The sequence below is a fragment of the Phoxinus phoxinus genome (assembly GCF_949152265.1).
Source record: "Phoxinus phoxinus genome assembly, chromosome: 2".
NCBI lineage: Eukaryota > Metazoa > Chordata > Actinopteri > Cypriniformes > Leuciscidae > Phoxinus > Phoxinus phoxinus.
The window spans coordinates 9,869,275-9,896,048 of NC_136877.1; the positions used below are offsets into that span (position 1 = coordinate 9,869,275).

At 37.6% G+C, this 26,774-nt stretch overlaps 1 protein-coding gene across 1 annotated transcript; it reads right to left on the reverse strand.

Moving 5' to 3' along the window:
- Window positions 1–727: 727 nt before the first annotated feature.
- On the reverse strand, window positions 728–25,921 carry aco1 (aconitase 1, soluble). The gene is made up of 21 exons (XM_079594661.1): window positions 25,835–25,921; window positions 16,926–17,060; window positions 16,410–16,578; window positions 15,357–15,494; window positions 13,506–13,575; window positions 13,233–13,416; window positions 12,001–12,140; window positions 11,676–11,847; window positions 10,493–10,593; window positions 10,264–10,380; window positions 8,957–9,116; window positions 8,341–8,476; window positions 8,148–8,232; window positions 7,913–8,069; window positions 7,681–7,805; window positions 7,470–7,574; window positions 6,679–6,821; window positions 6,366–6,513; window positions 5,263–5,385; window positions 4,691–4,876; window positions 728–3,653 (listed from the first exon to the last, which is right to left on the reverse strand). The coding sequence occupies exons 2-21, from the start codon at window positions 17,020–17,022 to the stop codon at window positions 3,537–3,539; spliced, it is 2,673 nt and encodes an 890-aa protein (XP_079450787.1). The 5' UTR covers window positions 17,023–17,060; window positions 25,835–25,921; the 3' UTR covers window positions 728–3,536.
- Window positions 25,922–26,774: the final 853 nt, after the last annotated feature.

The following is a 26,774-nucleotide window of genomic DNA, read 5'->3' on the forward strand; positions in this document are numbered from 1 at the left end:
TAATGTAAAAACAACAAAGTCAGTAGCCTATATTTTTTATATTTTTAATAGCATCTTTTTATGAAAGAAGTCCAGTATCAACAAGTACTGCTACTGATGTCTCTATGAAAGGGATTTTTTTTCTCAATTTTTGCCATTAATTATAGGCATTCAGCATTACAGTATAATTGAAAGCTATACATTTTAACATTTATTAGGCTTTAAAAAATAGAACTTTTAATTTAAGTGAACTTAAAATAAATCTTCACATAGACCCATTATAATATATAATTGTTGTTGACCGACACAATCTTGTAAGCAGTGCTTTTAGATATTCAGATTCTTACAGGTAGGATATATACAGAAATTAAATAAGTTATCAAACACTTCACAGTCTTCACTGCATACATTATAACTTAAATATAGATTAATCCTTATTAAAGCTAAAGCTATCTTATCTCTCATTTCGAATGATGCGTTCTCCAGAGGGTGCATGTCATTTCAGAACAGTAACCATTATAAAATTGACTTTTATTTAGTGAAGCGTAAATTATTGTAATTTCTTAATGACTTTGGAATGTAGTGGCCAGTTTTAAGCAGTATGTTGGCCGACAAATGCAACCTCCGGATGATGCAGCAAAATGAAAGGCGTTAGGCGATTTTCGATAAATTTGAGGTAATTGGTAAAGGTTTTGGCCCAAACCAAAATCATGAGACTCATAGCAAAGGAACACAGATGAATTTGAAGTATTCCATTAATGGTTTATTTTCATAAAGCCAGTTTCCACAAAAAACTACATGTAAATGTTCTGTTATTAAAATAAAGGTCAATCAATTTGACTGCTGAAGTATTAGAGCAAAACGGTGGCAGTCTGGGCTTGAAACTACAAAACCTCAATAGAGCACCTAAAAGTCTGTTTTTCTGACGTAGCTAAATATTCGAATAGTATTTTGCCCTAAAGCAGGGTTCGGGTTTTGCCGGGTTGTACCCTCTCTGCGCTTCACCAAACAGTTTAGTAAGGTTTTCACAATTCAACAGAGAGAATTATAGAGTAGCCTAGACCAGGGGTTTTCAAAGTGGGGGCCGCGGCACTAGGGGAGCCGCAGCAAGTTGGAAGAAAATAAAAAGAAGAAAAAAGGGGAAAAAAAAGCTATAAAACATTTATATTATTATGAGTATTGTTATGCATTATAATAATTTGTCGCATAGCCTATCTGAACATTGTACTTTTAATGCTAATCTTTTAGAGATGCACCGATTGACTGGCTGGTGACGGAATTGGCCGATTTTCACGTGATCCGCCATGACCAGCGATTGGCCGATCAGTCTGACATATGGCTGTCAAATGGGCGCTGCATGATTAACATCGCACAACATCAGCTTCACACGTGCACACGTTCCGCAGATGTAGAAAACCTGTTAATTACGACCGTTTCACACCGCGAGCAGGAGCAGCGCATGAGCAGCAGTGAAAGGGTTTCGGCACCGATCTTTGCTGCGCTGCTCACGCTCAATTAAAGTGAAAGCACACTTTTGATGGACAAAATAAATATGATTTCACACAAAAAATTCCTAAAATGCACATAATTTGCATGTCTACTGTTTTAACAAGAACGGTATGTCAAAAAAGAAAATGAAGATTTATAGGCCTATAGAAAATTTACCCATTTAAACTAGTTTTTATTATTCAGTTTGGGTAAATATATATATAGAGAAATTAAATATTTTGTGTGTGCTGTAAAGTGGTTAGAAAAAATAATCGGCTAAAATCTATCGGCAGGTCAAACTCAATGAAAAATCGTAATTGGCCTAGAAAATTGTAATCGGTGCATCTCTATAATCTTTCTGATTGGCTGGCCTGGTATCAAACACCATCACATAATCTGATGTTCATCTATTTATTTTATTTTTTTCTACATTTGCCGTAGTATTGTCGATAGGTTCAATAACACATCCGGCAAAAAGTTGGGCCTTGGCCAGAACCTAGTGATATTTGGGGGGCCTTGTCATGGAAAAGTTTGGGAACCCCTGGCCTAGACAAGACCTTATTCCATAGCCTTATTCACAGCAGCGCCATCTTTGATTTTTAAAGGTTATGAAAGCGAGGCATACGTAGCCTACTCTTCAGTTGGTTAAGTAGGCTACTGTTATGTTTTTGGATTGTTCTGCTGATGAAACACTATAAAAAATCTTTCCAAGAAATTTCAGTAGACAAAAAACTCAAGACAATATGAACTGTGGGAAATTATAAGTGTAGTGAGCTTTATATACAGATTTGAAAACACAACAAGTGCCTCGCTTTCATACTACCTGTCATGACGCTGATCTGAATAAGGTCCGTTTAGCAAACCCGCATCTGATTCCAAGCACTGCGTCATTACATTTTACAGACGAGCAGCAAGAAAGTTGTGAACTCAACTTCGGATGGATTTTGTTTTTAGTCACTTTGCACCGGAATGCAAGACACAAGAAATAAAGACCGGAATAATAGGCGCACAAGTGATTCAACACACAATCTGGGAACAAATAGGCACTTTCAAATGTAGAGTATGATAGGCGAGTTCATATTCAACAGTTGTTAAATTAATTTATCCAATGCAATATTTGTTTGCAGAGAGCAACAAATTTAAAGCCTTCATATTACGCATTATAAAAGTATTTTAATGCATTAATTATGCCTTGTGATGCACCTTATCACGAGCAATTGTAATCAGTTATAATACTTATCTATTCAATGTTACACCTTCAGAAAGCATAATGCATTAAAACACATGACAATAAACCAATTTCAGATGCAACAAGGAATCTGTAAATATTGTAATGCATTTTAACTTTGGTAACAATGATTTCTGAAAATATATAATGCATTATAATGTACATTTAGAATACTTTTATAAAGTATTATACATAAAGGCTTTAAGTCCAAATTTTCTTCAGTATGTCAATCTAAAAGTAATGCCATTATGTGACTTCTGAAAGAAAAAAATATGAAACGGAATCATTGGTAAACAATCATTGTGCACAATTTTTAACTACCGGTATTATAATTAACAAAAAGCATTATTATATAAGCAGATAACCTGTAAAGAAATTGTGTCAAAGTTTAGTTTAAGTACAGTAATTAATACGATTATAAGATATTAATTTATCATTTGATGTCATCTAAACAAGGAAGGCGAGAATGCGACTTCAGTTTGGCAGTGCCGAGATAGGGTTAGAATGGAGGAAGTTCAACTTGTCACTTGGCAACATCTAATGCTTTCATACTTCCCCTTCAATCCCACTGAGCCTCCACCAAACCAATATAATCATCATCTGCACAACATCAGGATCAAAAACTGCACCTTTCAGAGATACTGAAGAGAAGTAAACGTGTATCACACAACATTATGCAAACTATTTTGATGTTGACAGCAAACATTACAGAACACTTAAAAGTAAACAACAAATTAATTGGTTCTTAAAGAAAAAACAGAAACACTGTCAGGACAAAACATGTAGATGGTGGATATGTGCGTTTAGAGTGGAATGTCCTGAAGAGGGCGTCCTTTCCGTCTTAATTTTCAGACATCTTGCGAATCATGTAGTTGAGGATGCCACCGTTATGGAAGTAAGTGAGCTCCACATCCGTGTCAAACCTCATCTTAGCCTGAAATGTTTTCCCTGTGTCCAGCTGCAAAGATGAATGAAACACACCACATTTGATCATATGGAACAGGGAGAAAAACATATTTAAGGCAGTGTTATTTTAGCATTGTTTACATATAATTGTAGTATATAGCGTATATTTTTAGTTTTTCGTATTAGTTTAAGTTTTAGTACTTTTGTCCTTTTCATTCTTTTTTTATATTTCAATAGATTTATTTTTTCAGTTTTAGTTTTAGTAATGTCAGTTATTTGACAAGGCAACATTTAATTTTTTCAACTAATATTTATATTTTATTTCAAGAAAGAAAATTAATTTCAATAATAACATTTGTAATCGTTTTTCTGGTCTCTAAACCCCTCCTTTCCAGGAATCTACTCTGTTCTGATTGGTCAGGTGGCCCAGTCTGTTGTGATTGGTCTACTCTGCTCTGATTGGTCAAGAAGGTCCAATCTGTTGTGATTGGTCTACCAATTACAGTGTGTGCCGAAAACAAACCGCTCATTACCATATCTAAATTTCAGCTCCGGAGGCTTCCACAACACTCGATACACCGTGATACGAACAGTAATGATGGTGTCGGTTTTACAGTATCAATCTCATCCTTTGGATAAGTGGATATGCTTTTGCAGCACTGAAAACAGCATCTTCTCAACATGTCGACAACACGAAAACTTTTCCAGTCTCAGCTACAACTACAGTGTTTGAGGACGGGTAAAAGTAGACGTGGTTCACAGACAGCCAATGCAGACCATAGATGGGCATTATGCAAAGTTTGTGCAGAAAGTAGGACGAATTACTGACTACTCATTTCAGGCAGTTAAAAAATTGGTCAAAGTTGGCTTTGATCTGTGATACTTTGCAGACCTTTTACATTACCATCTACATTAAATATAATATCCAAAAAAGCCTAATAGGGGCACTTGGTTTTAAGGACATTTTTGTTTACTGCTGTATACTACTGTGTTGTGTGGCCACGTGATGTAAAATGTGAGCTCCTGAAGAGAAAGCAGTTGAGAGCTGCTGACTTAAGGCAGGGTTTGTGGTGGAATCATAAGCTCTACCTTGATGTCCACAGTCATTCTGGGAGTGAGCTGTGGGGGAATCATCACAGTGTATCGCTCGCGGCCAGTGAGCCCAAGGCTTTCAGCGCTGTCACCTGGCAGGTACTCGAGAGGAATGATGCCCATGCCCACCAGATTACTGCGATGAATCCGCTCGTAACTCTCTGCTAGTACAGCTTTGATGCCCTAAGGGAGAAAATCAATAGCAGTTTCACTGAGAGGGCTGCACACTACACCCTTTTTTTTTATCCAGAAACTGGCTGTTTGACTATCAAAGGCCCTGTTTACACCTGGTATTAAGATGCGTTTTAGTCGATCGGATCACAAGTAGACAAGTGAGACACATTCCTGTTTACACCTGGTATTTTAATCCATCTCTTTTGTCCACTTTCAACCACTTCTGTCCTGATTTCTGCGATGTCCAGACAGACATTGATCATCGTGTCCAAGTCACAATCAATCTATTTTTGTACAAACCTTAATGTGGATTCTTCAAGATATGCAAGTAAGTCATCCAAGTTAAATGTCTGTTTGTGATTTTGATGAAACACTAGATGAACTATAAACCTTACCAGGAGGAAGGGCCCTTTAGCAGCCCAATCTCTAGAGCTTCCTGATCCGTACTCTTTGCCTGCCAGAATCAAGAGAGGATGACCAGCCTGCTGATATTTTTCTGAAGCATCAAACACATCCATCTGTAAAAAAAAAACAAAAAAAAAAACATTTTATAACAATTGTCAAATGTGAACATTGCTCTGGTATGGAAAAACATGTTAAAAATAACATGGATTTATAGTATAATAATCTAATGGATTATTAGTATAATAATTAGCTTGACATTAACTTTTTGCTCACCATCCACTGTGGCTAGTGGTTTTCCAAAGTTACTCGTCACTCAGCATTTTCACTGACCACAATTTTGACATCGATACCATGGGGAAAAACTTCCATATAGATATTTTTAATATTATCTAATAATTTGGCAGCCGGTATATTAGGCTGCTGTCACTTTAAGACCAGACGCACAGACCCCTTATACTGGTTTATATAGGTTCATATAGCCAATACACTTGGATTTATGTGCGCACACTTTGGATGTGAGCACAAAATCTGCGGGAATGAAAGAAATTATGCACAATACACGCAATCCCACAGCGAAATTCAAGCCCTGTAAAACCAACAATATTCATTCGGATCAAATGAAACGAGTGAGTGAGGGGAGGTGGGTTTGTGTGTCAACTCTCTTTCGGAGAGATAAGAAAACAAGAAAGTGCAGCTGGTATCCTTTATCTATTTGGCAGAAAAAGAGTATTTGAAGCGTTTCAGATATTTCAGTATCATATGTATAAAACAAAATATTAAAAAAAAATTACAACACTTGGCAATTATTTATTTCAGATGCCTTTTTAAAATACTACAATTAAAAAAAAATAGATATTATATCAAATTCAACTCGCCAAAGTGGCTAATAGTAGTGATTGCGATACACACCACTGCTGAAATCCACCCAAATTTGGCTTGGTGTTAATGTCAAGCCCTTTGTGTGTGTGTGTGTGTGTGTGTGTGTGTGTGTGTGTGTGTGTGTGTGTGTGTGTGTGTGTGTGTGTGTGTGTGTGTGTGTGTGTGTGTGCCTGTGTCTGTGTGTGTGTGTATGAAAAAAAATACAGTCTCCTACCGTCTCTCCTGTAGGAAGATAAGTGGTGCTTGGAGCTTGCTTGTTTATAAACTTGTTAAAAAGACGGATGTTGGCGAATGTGCCTCGAGCCATGACTGCATCGTTGCCTCGACGGGAACCGTACGAGTTAAACTCTCTTGCAGTGAGTCTAGTAAAGGAAAGGAATATTTCATTACCCACAGTGTTTCGAGTCATATCTCAATTTTAAAGACAATGTAGGCCTAAAACTTTTTTTTGCTAAAACAATGTATACCAGACTACAGAGAGATAGTCATGTAACAGCTTGAATTCTCGAGTATGCTAAAAGTCTTACCCATGGCTAGTTAGGTAGCGTGCAGCAGGGCTGTTGCGTGCAATGTTACCAGCAGGCGAGATGTGGTCTGTGGTCACAGAATCTCCCAAATTCAGCAGTACATATGCATCCGTTATGGGCTTCGGTGTCTGGAGATCCCGGGTCTAAAAATGTAATAGCAGCAAAGCAATACGTTTACAGTTCTCGTCTACCCTTGTGAAAGTTTCATTGTATTGAATGTGCACTAGTGGTATTAATTTTTATATATATAAATTTAATTTAATAAAATATAAATTATATATATCATATATATATATATATATATATATATATATATATATATATATATATATATATATATATATATATATATATATATATAAAATATTAATAAAATAAATGGTTACTTAAGTGTACTTAAATAGAGTACACCTTCATAACTATATTTCAATAATGGCAAAACCATTCCTTTACTTCAAAGTTCATGTGTGCCACCTTGTGGCTGATTTTCACAAAAATTGGTACACATTAATTTTCACAAGATGTACAAATATGTCCTTTTTTTTTTGTCCGCTGGGATTTGATATTTAAAAATTAAGCTAATTGTATTTAATATAACTATAATACATTTTCATTAAATTGCAATTAACATGCTGACATTAACATTAAATGTCTGAAAACATTACATTCAGTTTGCACTTAAGTATATTATGTAAATAAGAACTCTTTTTAAAAGTAGGCTACAGTGCACTTTTTTCATAATGGTGCAGTTATGACACTGAACACATAAAAATAAACAGTATATACTGTACCAGTCCATCAAAGAAAGGTGGGGATTTGATGTAAGTGGAACTGGAATCCCAGTTATACAGTTTGTCAGAGGAGGCTTCCAGGGAGTTCCAGCGTTCATTCACTTTCTGAATATGAAAATAGACAAACACTACAGTTTAATTTATTACATTTACTTTTTGTATCTGGACATTGTTTTGATTTATGACAGACGAGTTACTAATTTAAAAGTACCTCAATTTTCTCATAGACCTCCTTAAACATGGCCGGAATGACAAACTGTCTCTCCACCACCTGGATTTCCTCTCGTGTGGGCCAGATGTCCCTTAGGAAAATCTCTTTCCCCTTAGAGTTCACAGCTGGATTAAGACAGGCCAAGAAACATAGTTGCTTTTGATGCTTTTTAGGGAGAACCGAGCATTGTAACGTAAAATAATGAGATTAATACCTGGTAAATATTACTTACCTAAAGGCTCTTTTTCAAAATCTATCCTCACTGTGCCTGCGATAGCATAGGCAATGACCAGCGGAGGAGAGGCCAAGTAATTGGCACGTGTGTTGGGATGGACACGACCCTCAAAGTTTCTGTTTCCAGACAGGACACCAGCAGCAACCAAATCACCCTGTGACATAAGAAAAATCATTAAAACAATGTTATATATATGTTAACATTGTCCAAAAATGAATATACTCTTGTTTACCTGAGTAATGGCCTCTACAACCTGATCTGGAAGGGGTCCACTGTTTCCAATGCAGGTCATACAGCCATAACCAACAACCTCAAAACTAAACAAGACAGATCAATATTATAAAACATTTGCTAAAGATTTTGTAAGCATATTGAGTAGTTATGCTTTCCTCATATTTTGATGGTTTTAACTTTGAGTTTCTCACCCTAACTGAGTGAGGAAGTCCATGACTCCACTCTCTTTGAGGTAGTAGGTGACCACTCCACTCCCTGGAGACAGACTGGTCTTGATGTACGGCTTGACGCTGAGACCACACTGTACGGCCTTCTGAGCCAAGAGACCTGAAGAAATAAAGAGAAGCATTACATTAACATAGACAAAAGTACTATCTAACTATAAAGTGACAAAAATACAGGGGTTCTCAACATAGATATGTATACGCAGATCGATCCCACATTCAACCACTCCTGACACGTCAGCGCACCCGCCATCTTGGAAGGGTCAGAGTGTCGTCACTCACAGTAAGAATCAATGATGCCACAACATTGTGCAGCTTCTGGTTGTGAATCTGCCAGCATTTAAATTCCCAAAGAAATGGGATAACCTTTGGTTTGTGTTTTTATATCTATTAACTCAATCAAGTTTTTACAATGGTTCTTTTTTATTTATTTAATTTTACTATGGTAACTTTTTAATGGCGTATTAGCTAGTGCCTTCGTCTTGTTGTATTGTGGGGAAAAACTAGCTTGAAGTGACTTGAGGATGAGTGGAATGGATGAATTATACTTTGGGGTAAATGATCCCTGTGTGCAGACATGTACCTGCTCCCAGCATGACTGAGGGGTTACTGGTGTTGGTACAGCTGGTAATGGCTGCGATGACCACAGATCCGTGAGAGAGTGAATACTCTGCACCGTTAAACTGGAATGGTACTCGAACGTCATGGCGCTCGGGAGTCACCTGGAATCCTTTAAAGCCTTGCTGTAGACAACAGACAATAATGGATGATAAAGGTGTGCAGCAAGATTTCTCTAGACATGAATGGTTGCTTCAGCACTGCTTTAAGGAAATCAAAATCTGATGTTTATGGATTTTATGACTATTAGCTTTGAGATCATCTTTAGGCTAAGGGAATATGTCAATACAGGAATGTATGAAGCCCACTTCCACCACATGAGGAAAAACTTCTTTTTTTTAATGTAATCTAAATTGATTATTAAAATAAATAAAGGAAAAATTAAATTAAATGAATTAAAATAATTAAAATGTTGAAATGATATACTCACAATTATGATAAAAATGACGACATACTAAGTCTTAATTATAAGATAAAAAGTCAAAATTATGCAAGTATATTATGTAGTTATGTAATAATCACAATTTCAACTTTGTCAATTGTGACTTTATCTCATAATTTAAGTTGAAATTGACAAAAAATTGATGTCAAGTGTTGTTTGTCAAATTTGACTGGTGTAATAATTTTTCAACTTTTTGCAATAAAGTTTCAACTATTCAACTATTTGTGCAATAATTATGAGTGATAATTTCAACTATTTATGTCCATTTCGACTCGTGTCAAAATAGTTTTTTATGTCAGTTTTAACTTTAGTCGAAAAACTAGCAAAAAAAACAATTATGAAGTTGATATTATGATATCATTGTCTTTTATGTCAATTCTCAATTTATGTAATAATTCTTCTTATGATAGTTATGGCTTTTTTATGTCAATTTCGTTTAATGTCACTCAGTTATGCCTAATGTCATAAATGACTTACCAGAGGAAATAGGCTTTCACAGGAATTAGATTTCTATTTACCATGTAATTTCGTGGGATTACTAAGCTTTTAGTTTAGCATCTGGTCATTGACTCTTTAAAATGATTAGTTTTTCATACACAATTATTATTATGACTGAACAAGCCTCAGTCTATTTCATTGTCAATTTTGGCTGTGGAGTTGAACTATCTGTTGCTTTTTCACAACAAAAGCACAAAACTGGGAAAGACTTCAAAAAGTGTGTAGAGAGATTACTTTTGGGGTATCCATGAGGAAACAGAATACTGTATTATCTTAATAATCAAAGGGAACGTGTGTCCTGTGTGTTTTCCAGGTATTACTGTGACATGTACCTTGGCCGCTAAACACGTTTCAAAGTCCTGCTTCATGTCAGATACAGCCACTTTGTCATGTGGCCGTTTAGGACCACTGCAGCAGGGGACGACCGTATTGAGGTCCAACTCAACAACCTGGATGAGGAACAATGAGAGACATACATTTAGCAGAAAGTGGTGCAGACAGCAGTGACTAGTGCAAACATATCAGCGAACCGCACGTTTGTGTTGGGTTTAGATACTGTACCTGAGTGAACTCTGGATCTTGAGAAGTGTTGCTGTAGTCTCTGAACATGCCCACCGCTCTCAGATACTTTTCTATGTAACTTAAATTCTCCATGTCCCTCCCTTAAAAACAAATATGTAGAAAACACACAAACAATGAGAGTCCACCTGCAAACCTGGCAATTCCACCTTCCTGACCACAGGAAATATGTAGTTCCCTTTATGAAAAATAAGTGTGCTTAATTGTACTGAATATTCACCTCAAATTTTTAAAAGTATTTCTAAAAAATTTTTTATAAACTACTGTATTTAATATATTTTTAAAAAAAGGCCACTTAAGTGTACTTAAAGAGAGTACACTTTCATAACTATGTATCTTAACACACTGTTTTAAGAAAGTGCACTTTTTAATAGTCAAATTAAAAGTTTTACTGTTAAGTACTTTTTTAATCATATTTTAATAATCTTGTCATGCTTTAACCTACACCTATTTTGATGTGTTGACTAACATACTAAAGCACATGTAAAGTAATGGCAGTGTTATTCGATAGTACATTTAAACATATTTTAAATGTACTTAATTGCAATTTCATCACCACAAATGTATAATTGCAAATATATTTAAACACAAGATACAAGTTTCAATAGAAATGACCATATATGCTTGTCAGTATGTTCAGCAGTACACTTTCACCATATTTAAAAGACAATAGAATTATAAAATTACAGATAAATATGTACTTAAGTGGGTCAAAATGGCAGCCAATTGCATTTAATATAAATGTAAACTATAATATATTTTCATTTATTTGAAGTTAACATGCAATTAAGTGTCCGAAAGCAGTTTGCGCGAAGCTATTTGGTAACATTTTAGTTTAGGTTCCAATTCTCACTATTAACAAACTATTACCTATGACTTTTGCCTCAATAAACTCCTGATCACTGCTTATTAATAGTTAGTAAGGTAGTTGTTAAATTTAGGAACTGGGTAGGATTACTAGATGTAGAATATGGTCATGCAGAATAAGGCATTAATATGTGCTTTATAAGTAATAAAAGGCAATATCCTAGTAATTATGCATGCTAATAAGCAACTAGTTAATAGTGAGAATTGGACCCTAAACTAGGTGTTAACTGTTTTTTGTTTTGTTTTTTTAAGTATGCTTTAGTGTACTTGAAAACTGGTCAGGGACTGGTTAGCGTACCCGTCTGCGTCAGATATTGAATGCTGATGTGGTCTACAGGGAAGAAGGCAGCGGTGGCTCCATACTCCGGGCACATGTTGGCGATGGTGGCGCGGTCAGCGATAGACAGCTGGGCAACGCCAGGGCCAAAGAACTCCACAAATTTTCCAACCACACCGACTTGCCGCAAATGCTGGGAAGATAAAGAATATAATAAAACAAAGCAACTTAGTTTGTAAACATCCACTTACTCATTAAGTTCTTCTAGTAGGGAGAATATTTTTAACGTTTCCAATATTTTAAAACCAAAGCCACCATAAAATCAGATATGGCAAGTCTTCCATACCTTGGTGACAGTCAGCACTATGTCAGTGGAGGTGATAAATTTGTTGGGTGTCCCCTGTAGTTTGTAGCCAATGACCTCTGGCAGCACCATGCTGATGGGTTGACCCAACATGACCGCTTCTGCTTCAATCCCTCCCACACCTGCTCCGAAAGATCTGAGGTTACATCTCAGCAGAACATTGCGTTTATTACTGAATTTATCATTTCTTGCTCTTTAATTACCAGCCCAACACTAATACACAAATTTTACTTTCTTTTTGCCTAAAATAACAAAAATGAAACAAAAGTCGGAATTATGAGATACAAAGTCATAATTATGACAAGTAAAAATGATGCAGAAATTATTATTAATTATGACATGAAAGTAAAAAAAGATGGCATAATAATGACTTAAATGCATTAAATGCATTTAATGTACATACACTTCTACATAAAATGTAAAAATTGAGATACTAAGTCATAATTATGAGATAAGAGGATTATGAGAATTATGCGTCATAATTATGACTGTGTATTGACATACATTAAAAGTCAAATGACATGAAAGTTGAAATTGTCATAATTATTACGTCTGTACTGACATATAATGTCAAAATTATAAGATACTAAATCATAATTGTGAGATAAGAGGTCGAAATTGTGACAATTATTGTATATTATGACATACATACCATGATAATTATGAGTTACTAAGTCAGAATTATAAGATAGAATGTTGAAATAGTATCTCATAATTTTGACATTTTATGAATGTCATAATATTCTAATTATAATTATGACACAATTTCAGCTTTTTATCTCATAATTATGAGTATCTTAGTATCTTAGAATTTTTACATTTTATTACATAAAAGTTGAAATTGTCATAATTATTACTTTTGTATTATGACATATAATGTCAAAATTATTAAATAAATAATTACACAAGTCATAATTATGAAATAAAACGTAATGATTATTATAATTAGGACTTAGTATCTGTTAATTTCTAACATTATTAGTAAATCATGTAATAATACACAAGTTAATTATGGCAATTTTGTCATTTTATGCATCAGTCAATTATGACAAAAAAAAATTATTCATACGTCATAATTATGAAAACTTTTTATCTAATAATTATGACTTTTTAATCTCATAATTATGAATTAAGGCCCATTCATAACAAGAACGATAACTGTAAATGACTTAAAATAATAAAACTACTGGTGATTCTCGATGAGTTTCACTCACCCCAGCCCAGCACTCCCAACCCATCGATCATGGTTGTGTGCGAGTCCGTTCCCACCAGACTGTCCGGGTAGAAGAAACCATCCTGGTCAAACACAACCCTGGCCAGGTACTCCAGATTGACCTGATGGACTATTCCTGAACCCGGAGGAATGATCCGCATGTTCCGGAATGCTTTAGAACCCCACTGTGAACCAATACAATTAGTTTGCAGGCATTCATTATCTTCATATCTTGAAGAGACAAACAATATCAAATACAGAGGGGGAAAATTACCTTTAAAAACTCAAATCGTTCCTTGTTCCTTTCAAATTCAAGGTCTTGGTTTTTCTGAACGCTGTCAGACCTTAAAATATGGAAAATGTATACTTAGACATAATGAACAGTTGAACTGAGTAGATATGGTGATAGTTCACCCAAAAAGCAGCCATATCAGCAGCCATATCACCCTGTAGCCCAAGACTGGTTTCCCACTGAAGCTAAGCGGGGCTGAGCCTGGTTAGTACCTGGATGGGAGACCTCCTGGGAAAACCAGGTTGCTGCTGGTAGAGGTGTTAGTGAGGCCAGCAGGGGGCGCTCACCCTGTGGTCTGTGTGGTCCTAATGCCCCAGTGTAGTGACGGGGACACTATACTGTCAAAAGAGCGCCGTCCTTCGGATGAGACGTTAAACCGAGGTCCTGACTCTCTGTGGTCATTAAAAATCCCAGGATGTCCTTCGAAAAAGAGTAGGGGTGTAACCCCGGCATCCTGGCCAAATTTGCCCCTTGGCCTCTGTCTATCATGGCCTCCTAATCATCCCCATATACTGATTGGCTTCATCACTGTCTCCTCTCCACCAGTAAGCTGGTGTGTGGTGGGCGTTCTGGCGCAATATGGCTGCTGTCGCAACATTCAAGTGGATGCTGCACATTGGTGGTGGTTGAGGAGATTCCCCCCTTCTATGTAAAGCGCTTTGAGGTCTCAGAAGCGCTATATAAATGTAACGAATTATTATTATTATTAAAAATGAAAATTCTGTCATAATTTACTCACCCTCGTGTCGTTCCAAACCTGTATGACTTTATTTTTATCTGCAGAACACAAAAAGAAGATATTTTGAAGAATGCTGGTAACCAAACAGACATTTCTCAAAAATATCTTCTTTTTGAGAACAACACGAGGGTGATTAAACGATGACAGAATTTTCATTTTGGGGTGAATAATCCTTTTAATTTATCATTCACTTATCACAGACTGCAAATCCCAAGACAAGAGCTCCAAATGACAATTAAGTTTAAGTTTTCATTTTTATTTGTGACAGAGACATTTAAGAGCTCACAAGGACGGAGCTCAAAAATAAATAAATAAATAAATGACAGACAGACATATAGATTTGTTTAAATAGTCTTCTGTTTTGTTTTAAAGGAGTACACTTATTTTGTTGTGTTGACTAACATACTAAAGCACATGTACAGTAACATACTTGATTATAATTTAACTGTAGAGCAAAATTCAATATTACATTTAAGTTAATATATTTAAAATGTACTAAATTGCAACTTTATCATTACAAATGTGTAATTACAAATAGATTCAAATAAATTACAATGCTGGTAAGTACATTTAGAAGCACACTTCAACCATATTTCAAAGACAATAGAAGTAATTATGAAATTACATATAAAGATGTATTTAAGTCCTACTTAAGTGGGTTAAAATAAGATCAGCTAGGTCCATTAAATATAAATCTAACCTATAATTTAATATACTTTAACATGCAATTAAGTGTCCGAAAACACAAAACAAACTTATTTTAAAGTACCCATTAATACCCTTTTTAAAAGTATGCCAAAGTGTATGTTTTTTTCACAAGGGTTTACAGTGGCATTTTCTCATGCACACGGTCTATAATCAAGCACTTAAACACAAAGCATACACACTCTCTGTACTCTAGATTAAATAAATACTCAGTTGGCGAAGGTAGATACTTTTAAATAAACCCTGTAATACAACTTGAACCTATTTAAAACATTTCATCATGAGAACTCCGTACATGAAAACAGACATTAAACAGAGGCTGTTCTGAGGTATCATCAGATAGACCGAGACATAAGAAGCAATTTTACATTTCTGTCAAATGAACCTACTTCCTGTTGAAGTCAACCTGAATGGAATGATCTATGACAAGGTCTGCCGGACAAACTGGATTAATCTTCTCAGGGTCGCCGTGTAATTTCTTCACTGCGTCACGCATGGCTGCAAAGTCGACCACTGCAGGAACCCCCCTGTGCACAGTGAATAAACAATGAGACAAATATGTAACAGACAGATAGAAAGCTGCGGAAATATGAAACAGTTTATGGAACCACATAAGCCATTTGCATATGTGTTTTTTGTTGAGCATATTTGTTACAACAGGTGTTTATTACTGATATAGTGAGAATATGAAGCTCACTTTACTGTGTATGATTGCGTAATATGCAATTTGGTGCTGTTGCTGATATTTACATGGCCAAATTTTACAAAGAAATTCCAGGCATGCATGTGATCAGCTAAATACAAAAGACAAGGAAAACCCATTTCAAACAATAAACCATCGAGCTTTTATTTTGGCGGAAAACCGCATGGATACCTTAACACTTCTATTTGTTGACAACAGATTTATAAACAATTCTCATTTCGAAAGACAAATAAATTCAAATAAAAGTAGAAAAGAGAAAATCCAAGGCACTCTTCTTCAAAATTATTTAAAAAGCCTTTTTTAGCGGTGCAAAACGCGTGGGTTGCTTCTCCCCATGTCTTTTACATTTCTATTTTGAAATAGCCAGTAAAATAAAGTATTTTAAAAGAAATCTCATTTCGAGTGTGGGAAGATGGTTGGTGCACATTGCAATCCCAAATTCAAATTATAAGCGACTCAAACACATTTTGACTGTGAATCGAAACTGAAAATGAACACAGTGCTTTACTCTGAAACATGCTGCGCGTCAGACAATATATTTATTTAATACATCACAACCAAGATTTGATGATCGCACTAAGCCAAATCACATTCTTATAAAAAAGTTACCGGGCAACTGGCGAGTAACACCATTTTCAAGTTTTACTTGCATTTGGCGCTTTGTACCCTGGCTAACATAAGAGTGTCCCGCAGATGTCTTACAAATATGATACAGTAGGCTATTAGGGTTAAAACGTACGTGAAGTCTTGCAAGATGACGCGGGCCGGTCTGAAAGGCACCTCCACAGTCTGACTCTGCGTCACCTTCCAGTTGAGGATTTTCTCCACATCCTCCTCCTTCACCAGGAACCCATCGCAGTTCCTCACTGCTGACTCCAACAGCACACGGATGGAGAAGGGAAGTTGGTCTTCAAAGAAAGGTACAGAGAAGGACACAGTCATGTCTCCAGTCATCACAAAATTCACAATAACCCTGAATGCAGGACAGCTGATGTAACTTTCATTACTTGAATGGTTAGACCAGGGGTGTCCAACCCAGCTCCTGGAGGGCCACTGTCCTGCAGAGTTTAGCTCCATCTCTCATTAAACACACCTGAACCAGATGATCAAGCTCTTCAGACTCACTAGAAACTTCCAGGCAAGTGTGTTGGAGCTGGTTGGAGTCTGCAGGACGTTGACACTCCAGGAGCAAGACTGGACAACCCTGGGTTAGACAATTCAACAAGGCAAACATAAAATGTGTAAAACGTCTTACCATATCTGGGGTCTTTAAGTTTTTTAAGGTTGAAAAACTTGTGGTCAGGCTTCTGGGGGTCCAGAGGCTCAATAGTGTGTGCATAAGGGTTCGTCATAACTAAAAACACTCTTCCTTACTGCACACTCTCGAACCCTAATATTTAGAGGAAGAAAGCAATGTAAGTAACTCATGTACTAATTAAAAAATTTTTAGACATGATATAGACAAGTATTGTATTATGCATACATTCCCTTTTGAAAAAGAAGTGCACTTAACTGTATGTAAATTTGTAGAGAACTTTAAATCTTAAAAGTATTTGTTTTAAACTGTACACCCAGATAATAGATTGATGAAATAAAAGGCCACTTAAGTGTACTTAAGGGGAGCACACATTCATTACGGTTTCTTAACACACTTAAAGTGCACGGTCATAATGTGAAAAGTTTTAATGTAAATTTCAAATAATTCTGCTTTAATAATCTTTTGTTGTGTTTTAAAGAAGTACACTTATTTGGATGTGTTGACTAACATACTATAGCACATATAATATACTTGCTTATAAATTTAATTGTACCGTTTTTCAATATTTCAAGTTAATATATTTCAAATGTACTAAATTATAACATCATTACCATGTGTACTTATACAAATATATGACAAAAGTTAATCAAAAAAGTATATTTTAGTTTACCACAAATGCTTGTCACTACAATCGGCAGTCACTTTAAGTGTTTTTTAAAGACAATAGAAGTAATTATAAAATGACATATAAAGATGTAGCCTACTTAAGCGTGTCAAAAAAGCACTCTAAGGATCAGTTAATTGCATTAAATATACATTTAAACTATAACACATTATCATTTAATTGCGATTAATATCAGATTAAGTGTTTGAAAACATTACATTCAGCTCACACTTGCGAACATTATTTTAAAGTATTTTTTCCGTTGTACTCTTTTTAAAGTATGCTAAAGTGTACTTCTTTGTCGCAAGGTTTTAAGAATTTTAACAAGGTTGACCAGCACTTGCAGTTCACTATTAAATAAAACCCCCATTTTAACTACACCTTTAGTCCTGTGCGGGAAAGGAAATATAATTCCAGTCAAATCTCCAAAACAGAAAATCCAGTCAAATCTCCAAAACAGTAAATCTCCGGTTCAGTTCGAGCTTTGCAAATGGAAGATCTGGCACTTTTCCCGCCTCTATTCAACACCAAAGGCTTGAGAGCTTCCCAGAATTAGGAGGTTGGTACGACACCAGCTGCCAGCACACAGCATAAGAGATCAAGGAGGCAGAACTTTATCACTGCCTTCACACAGACTAGTTTATACAGAAGCTGCGTGTTGACAAATCTACAGTTTACATCACAGCCTTGATCTTACAGAGATAAGCGAGATCATTTTATGCAATGAGATAAACATGGCCCTCTCCAAAACTGTCACAGATAATGAACTGTATGGTATTTGTCTTGGATTCCACACAACCGTCAAAAGAAACTCATACATGTGTCTGGAGATTTGGAAATGTTTTGGGCTGGTTGTGGAGTGATGCATCAGGTGACTGATCAGGCCATGACATTAAGCCAGCCTTCACAATAGTCCAAAGTAAAGCCAACTCTCTTTCCTCATAGCGATTTCCTAATGTTTCTACCCATCCATTTCTATCCAAGTCATCATGATAGGTCATGAATTACGATTACTGTGGCAGTCTAACCTAACTGTGTTTCTGCATAAAATGACTATATTTAACCTCTGAACTGGATAGTTAAATTATTTGATGTGAATAAAAGTCTAAATTAAATGAGTTCATCATATACAGACACGTGATCATGTCCCTTCAGAAGACTTGGATTAAACCACTTGAATCATGAGGAATACGTTTATAATCCCTTTATGAACATTTTGAAGCATAAAAGTTTTGGTTGTGTGGACTTTCAAAGGCGAAATCTATCAAGTTTTATTAAAATGATCTTCATGTTTCTTCGAAGATGAACAAAACTATGGGTTTAGAACAGCATGAGGCGGAGTATTTCATGACATGGATTTTCATTATTGGGTGAACTATGCTATGGCATAAATTTTTTTTACATTGCATAGCTGATATTTCAGACAGAATATGGAGATATGTCTTGTTGGAATGAATTAAATTCTAATATAACAACTTTGAGATTCTACTGTCCTCAGACTCATATTAGAGATTGAGCGGACTGATACAAACAATGAAATGCACCAGTGTTATACAAATTATGAGCAGTATTCCTTCTTAACTAAAACTGATAAAAATCATTTTCATTCATTGAAATGAAGCTGAAAGAAAATAAAATATTAAATGAAATGAATATTAAAATAATAACTGTAGCCTATATATATGAATAAAATGCAATTCAATCGTAATAAATAATATAAAAGTATTTACTGTTATTTTAGTACCAAATAATACTAAAATAACATTCATCATGAGCTCTCTTCAGTGAACAGCACTTGTTCATATTAGTGGCTGATGCTATGCTGATTAAAATACAAATTACCGTAATAGAAAACGAGGCAAACCAAAAAATGTAAGGGATAATCCATGGTTAGCAGTGTTTCTGTCATAAACTGCTCGAGGACACAGACAGTGGTGATCCAAATGCAGGCTTTAATGAGAGGAGAATCCAGAGACAGGTACAAGGAAACAGGCAGGGGTCAAAACCAGGTAAGCAGTCCAATATCAGAAGTACAATGCAGGGAGAAGGCAAACGGGAAAACCAGATACAGGCAAAGAATCCAGGAACCGTGAAACTAGAAAATACAAAGGAACTCGGAAAACGCTGGGTAATGCAGTAAGACACAAACAATACTGAGCACTGGTGCAACGGGCCACTCAGGCTTAAGACAGGTGCGCTAAACAAGATAATAAAACACAGGTGCATAAAATCAACATTAATCAGTCCAGAGTAAAACATAATAATGAGTGAAACATAGAGAAGGAGTGCCCCCCAGTGGCTCATGCGGGCACTCCAGCCGCTGATTGTCACATAACCCCCCCTCTAAGGAGCGGCTTCCAGATGCTCCTAAGAGCTCCGGGGGGAGGTCAACGGGGGATGGGATGGAGGGCCAGGCCCGTGCAGGGGAACGGAACCAGGACACAGGCAGACCGGGCCTGGGCCGTGGAGCGTGGGCGACCAGGGCGGATCCCACTTAACACAGGACCAGGGCAGAGTACAGTTAACAGGGGACCAGGGCGGAGCACACTTAACACAGGACCAAGACGTAGGGAGCACAGGGCTGGACAGGACCAGTGACAAGAGCTCAGACGAAGGTGGACGTGCAAAGGTCCATGTAGGCGCCGCCTCCATGGCCCTCACAGGGTACCTACGGCCCCCCCCAAAAAAATACTTGGGGAAGTCTAAGGCTAAAGCCTCCAGGCTGGAAACCGCCACAGGAAGAGGCGCAGGTAAAACGAGGCGAAGAGGCGGGGCCGGCAGGGCGAGGCGCAGAGGCGGGGCCGGCAGGGCGAGGCGCAGAGGCGGGGCCGGCAGGGCGAGGAGTCTGGGAAGGCCCTCCGGAGCCTGGCGGGGCCGCAGGGCGAGGAGTCTGGGTAGGCCCTCCGGAGCCTGGCGAGCCCAACGAGTCCTTCTTCTGCGACGGCGCTTCACTGGGCTTGATTCATTACAGGATGCACTTGACTCAGTTGACTCACAGGATGCACTTGACTCAGTTGACTCACAGGATGCACTTGACTCAGTTGACTCACAGGATGCACTTGACTCAGTTGACTCACAGGATGCACTTGACTCAGTTGACTCACAGGATGCACTTGACTCACTCGGCTCACTCGACTCACTCGGTTCGTCGAGGCTGACGTGAAGCTCTGGTTCATCGAGCGCGGTCTCGGCTGGGCTGACGTGAAGCGTGGGTTCGGTTGGCACGCGCTCAGACTCAGTAGAAAACCCTTGAGGCAGGAATACAACTGAGCTCACGTGAAGTGTCCGAACGTCGGGATTCACATGTTGCGTGGTTACGGCGGACCCCTTACGAATCGCTGCTTCACCGGGAGACAATTGACGCGTGGATTCAGTGTACAATGGCGAATCGTCTGGCTTTCTGTGAAGCAAAAGTTTCAAAAAATCCACAGTAAAAAGCGAACCGCCCATGGAAAGGGCCAGGTCAATATATTGGGTTAGAGTCCAGCTTGAACTTGGAAACGGTATAGCAGAGCCGAGCGGTTCAGACAGTCCTCCCCGAAAGAACATCATTAAACAGAAATCATCTAAATAGGACTGACGAGAGAGCTTCAAAAAAATCGGTCACAAAAACCTTAAGAGGACGTTCCCCTTGACGGAGGCATACGATCTGCGCTGTGGGATCCATGACGAGGTCCGTGTCTCTCTCAGCCGCTGGATCAGTAGTGGCTCAGTATTCTGTCATAAACTGCTCGAGGACGCAGACAGTGGTGATCCAAATGCAGGCTTTAATGAGAGGAGAATCCAGAGACAGGTACAAGGAAACAGGCAGGGGTCAAAACCAGGTAAGCAGTCCAATATCAGAAGTACAATGCAGGGAGAAGGCAAACGGGAAAACCAGATACAGGCAAAGAATCCAGGAACCGTGAAACTAGAAAATACAAAGGAACTCGGAAAACGCTGGGTAATGCAGTAAGACACAAACAATACTGAGCACTGGTGCAACGGGCCACTCAGGCTTAAGACAGGTGCGCTAAACAAGATAATAAAACACAGGTGCATAAAATCAACATTAATCAGTCCAGAGTAAAACATAATAATGAGTGAAACATAGAGAAGGAGTGCCCCCCAGTGGCTCATGCGGGCACTCCAGCCGCTGATTGTCACAGTTTCAATGATTTTAATGCATGACGTGGAAGCAAAGAACCTGCCGATGTGAAGCAGAGTGAATTCAAATCATTTAATGCACAGCTAGCCTTGGATTATCTTGCTTATCGCATAGTCAATTCATTTGCCAACATTCACAAGTTAAAGCCGTCTGACTTTTGCAGCACAATAACTCACCAGAAGCCAAGGTATAGGCATTCTAACCACTTTAAATAAGACACACAGATGAAGTAGTGCGGTAGATCACATTTATATGAATGAATGAATTATACTTGAATGAATTATTGAGAGAGAGATGCGTGTGTAAATGACCTGCATCCGTGCAGCATCTTTCTGAAAAACCTGCACAGGTTTAAACGGTTAAACAGATTTAATGCACACCTTCCAACCAATCAAAACCAAGAATTCAGACAGACCATAGAATAAAATAACATTTCAAAATATTATATTTAAACAATCATTTAACATCAAGTTACCTTGAATGCAATGTAAATAGCAAAATCCAGCGATCCCACAATACACTGATTAGTTGGCACAGCTGATACACAGATGAGCCAAAACATTATGACCACTTGCCTAATATGTTAGGCACTGTCCCGCAGAGGTATGGACTCTATCAGACCCCTGAAGGTGTCCTGTGGTATCTGGTACCAAGATGTTAGCAGCAGATCCTTGTAGAGCCGCCGTGGATCGAGCTTGTTTGTCCAGCACATCCCACAGATGCTCAACTGGACTGAGATCTGGGGAATTTGGAGGCCAGGTCAACACCTTTAACTTCATCATGTTCCTCAAACCATTCCTGAACAATGACAGCAGTGTGGCAGGGTGCATTGTCCTGCTGAAAGAGACCACTTCCACCAGGGAACACCATTGTCATTTAGGGGTGTACCTGGTCTGCAACAATTTTTAGGTAGGCGGCACGTGTCAAATTTAGGTCCATGTGAATGGCCGGAGCCAGGGTTTCCCATTGCCCAGAGCATCACAGTCCCTCGAACCGGTTTGTTGTCGTCCCACAGTGCATCCTGGTGCCATCACTTCCCCAGGTAAACGGCTTACACACACGCGGTTGTCCATGTGAATCGTGATGTAAAAGAAAACTCCACTCGATCCACTGCTGCAAAGGTCCAGTTCCGATGCTCGCGTGCCGATTGTTGGTGCTTTCAGCGATGGACTGGGGTCATGATCAGACACTCTGATTGGTCTCCTCTATGCAGCCCCACATGCAGAAGAGTTTGATGTACTGTGTGTTGGGACACATTCCTCCAATAATCATCATTCATTTTGATTGACTTGTGCCACAGTAGACCTTCTTTTTGCTCGGACCTGACGGGGTAGTCTTCGTTGCCCAACACCATGTTGCCGGTTTGTGGTTTGTCCCTCCTCGGACCACTGATGGTAAATTTTCACCACTGCTGACAGGGAGCAGCCCACAAGCCCTGCCGTTTAAGAGATATTCTGACCCAGTCTTGTCAACAATTTGGCCCTTGTCAAAGCCGCTCAGATCTTTATTCCTGCCCATTTCTCCTGCAGCCGACACATTGATTACAAGAACTGATTGCTTGCTCGCTTGCCATCTAATCCATTGGTTCCCAACAGGGGGGTCGCGGCCCACAAGGGGGCCTCAGCGAGCTCTGTGGGGGGGTCGCGTCATATTTTGAAAAGTTTTGAGTAATGAGCATTAAATAAAAGTCCTTAACTTTTTTCCGTTCAAAATTGGCTAAATTTATATGACGAGCGAGTTCATCATGAATCCATTTTCCAAACCGTGTTTTTGTCTTATCCTGAACCACTATGGTACTCCTATAATAAGGGTTTACATTGGGAATATTTTACACTGGTTCGGATCGCTGCCGCTGCGGAGTAGCCCAGTACCTGCGTGACTCGTCATAGACGTACACAGAGAGAAGTAGTTCCGGCTACAATGTTCTTCCGGAAGACGCATTATTCTGTTAATAAACGCAAGTTTATTATCGCTCGCTATAGCACCAAAAATAAAGCCTCACAAATAACATGCCAGTATTGAGGTCCCAGACAGCGGTCATTTAGTAATAGCCTATAGCTATTCTATCTTTTTTTTTTACCTACGCACCAGTGTGAATATTTTTGTTATTGCATTTCAAATAGGGCGAATTTATAGACTAGGCTACTCCCAGGCTTACGTTTTTAAATTACAAAGATCCTACTGATGTTTTTGTTATTGTATTTTCAATATTATAGGCTATTATTTGTGCATAAACATATCTGGTTATAGTAAACATACCTTTTGTTTGAAAACAACATATTTTGTCATCCTTGCTGCAAGCTTACAAGAGCGATAATATAATTAATTGTGAAGGGGGTCCTAAAATATTTTCTTGGGAAAAAGGGGGTCTCAGACAAAAAAAGGTTTGGAACCACTGATCTAATCTACCCAGACCAGAATATGTGGCATTTTTAAGAGATGATAAACAATATTCGCTTTACCACCTGTGACTGGTCATAATGTTTTGACTAATCAGTGCATACGTCCATGCTCAATTAAAAAAATTCTCAAGATAGTAATTTTTTTATGAGGCAATATCATTTGGATTCAATGAAAAAAGAAAACCATTGAATATTCACTTCCCTTACTTAAATATATTTATGATTTTGCAGTAATTCATAATATAGCGGAAAGCCACAGTTCACAATCCAAAGATTTCAAAGACATTTAAACCTTAGAGGAAAAATGAGACCAAAAGAGCCCATAGGGGGGCAACATGCTTTATCCTAGCATGCTGCTTCAATTTATCGTGTTAACAAGTTTAACTCAGTCCTCCTGGGATATGAGTGAGCAATGAGGCCAAACTGTGCAGCAAGCAAAGTGAGTTTTTCCTAATATAATGGCAGCAGAATTGTGCAACATATCAAACAAAAGACAAAGAGACACAACCAACCAAACAGGGTGAGCCACTAAACTCTCCAGGAAACCCAGGGGGAGGTAGATTTACACCAAATGATAGAAGCGATTATCATGATTAAAATACGAGGGTTTTCAATCTTTTAGATGGCACACACCACTGAAAATGATCATTCTCATGTGAGGAACACCCATCCTAAAATTTAAAAGGCACCTATATAGTTGCTTGTTTAAAGACCCAATTTATACAGTGAAAAATGTATATTATAAATAGTCTAATATATATGATTTTTATTTATTTTTCATTATTTTATCCACAGGCCCCTGTTACTTCCTTGTGGCCCCTGTTTTGGAAACGCCTGATTTAAACAGTTAGACTTGGCCAAGTTCACATCATAAGAAATGTAATTCCTCTGTAGTATTATATGTTTCTGTGATTTAGAAAGGTAACGTTAGGATAACAATAATAAAACATAGGCTATCTGAATGGAAAAATCACCAGAAACCCGCTTTAATTTAGTTAACGTTACTTCAATCAATGAATCATTATCTGACATCTCAAAGTGTGAGACTTGTGCCAAGCATAACAGGTTCAACGAAACATAATCTGAGGTCATATCTGTACATTCCCACCCAGTCTTGTGACCCAAATGCCATTTTCTATGGTTGTGTGTATTAGACTCTGGACTATGAAAGGAGGCTCGTGTGTTTCCCTGTCTTCCAGGAACTTGTTTAGAGAATGATTTACTGAAGCTAGTCCACGTTTTCTGTCTTTGACTGACATAACACGTAAAATAAAATAAAATAACGTACAAGTGTAACCTACATTTGCACCAATTTTGCAACTGACGTTACTCTAGCATGTGCAATATCAATTATTTCATTGTCAACGTGAAGATAGCCGGTTAGCTAATGTTAAGTTACCTCATCCAAGTAAGAGCCAAAACAGCAAAATACTCCCCACTCGATCTCGGTCTAACATACACACAAGTCAAGATGCCGTGATCCTCGTGCTAATAACTCCAATTGCATCCTTTTAATATTCAACAGCGGTGTTATTTATTACGACAGACAACAGTAACTTACAACCACTATGCACTCAAACTCCGAAAGTAATGACATGAGACATGATTGGTCACCGAGAAGTAGACGTTGCATGCAGTTATGTTCATAGAGAACGATTTCTCTGTATAATAACAGCTTGATCAATCAGCTTACCTCGTAGAGTTACAGTAGATTTGAGTCCTGCTGTCAGTGGATGTTCGGCCTCTTTAACTCTAGAGCCGCCCGCGTTGATGCTTTTACCGTAATTACTCTAAATGAGCAGCATCACCTAATACTGCATCCACACAATTATTTTGACTTTATTCTCACAATGCTACGACTTTCTCATAATTATTACTTAATTCTTAAAATATTATGACTTCATTATTCTCGACTTTATTCTCTCATTTCTACGACTTTGTTGTTGTAATTTTTACATAATTTATAAATGTTGTTAATTTTAAGATTTTAATCTCACAATGCTATTTTATTCTCAAAATATTACGACTTTATTCACGTGTTGCTAAATTTTTATTCTCGTGTTGCTTTATTCTCATCATTTTTACTTAATTTTAAAATTGTATTACTTTATTCTCTAAATTCTGTGGAAAGTGGAAAACTGATTTCTTACTAATAATTAAAAAATTAAAAAAGATCGCATTTAATTCTAAACATAAATTACATTTAAACAAACTACGTTTACATTTCTACACTACAATTTTTGTCAAAAGACATTCAATTTATTTATGCTATGTATTACGGTAATGATTCAGCGATTCTGCCCTGTTTCTTTGCTCTGTTATGAATGTGTGCTAAAGGTCATACTTAGTTCATTCATTGCTACTGCAATAAACACCACAAAGCACGTGTTTAAAATGAGTTTTTCACACTTACATATTTTAGTGTCTGGGCGATGTGCTTGAATTCGGTGGCTACAAAAATAATTTTAAGGTCTGTTAACATGACAAGTAACAAATCTTCCTGCAGTGCATTAGGCATATATGAGGGGAGGGAACAGTAATCTGATTGTTTTTAAGAACATACTGTACATGAAGATGCTAAAACATCACAACAGAGATAAATATAGCACATGTTTCTACGAAGCGGTTATCAG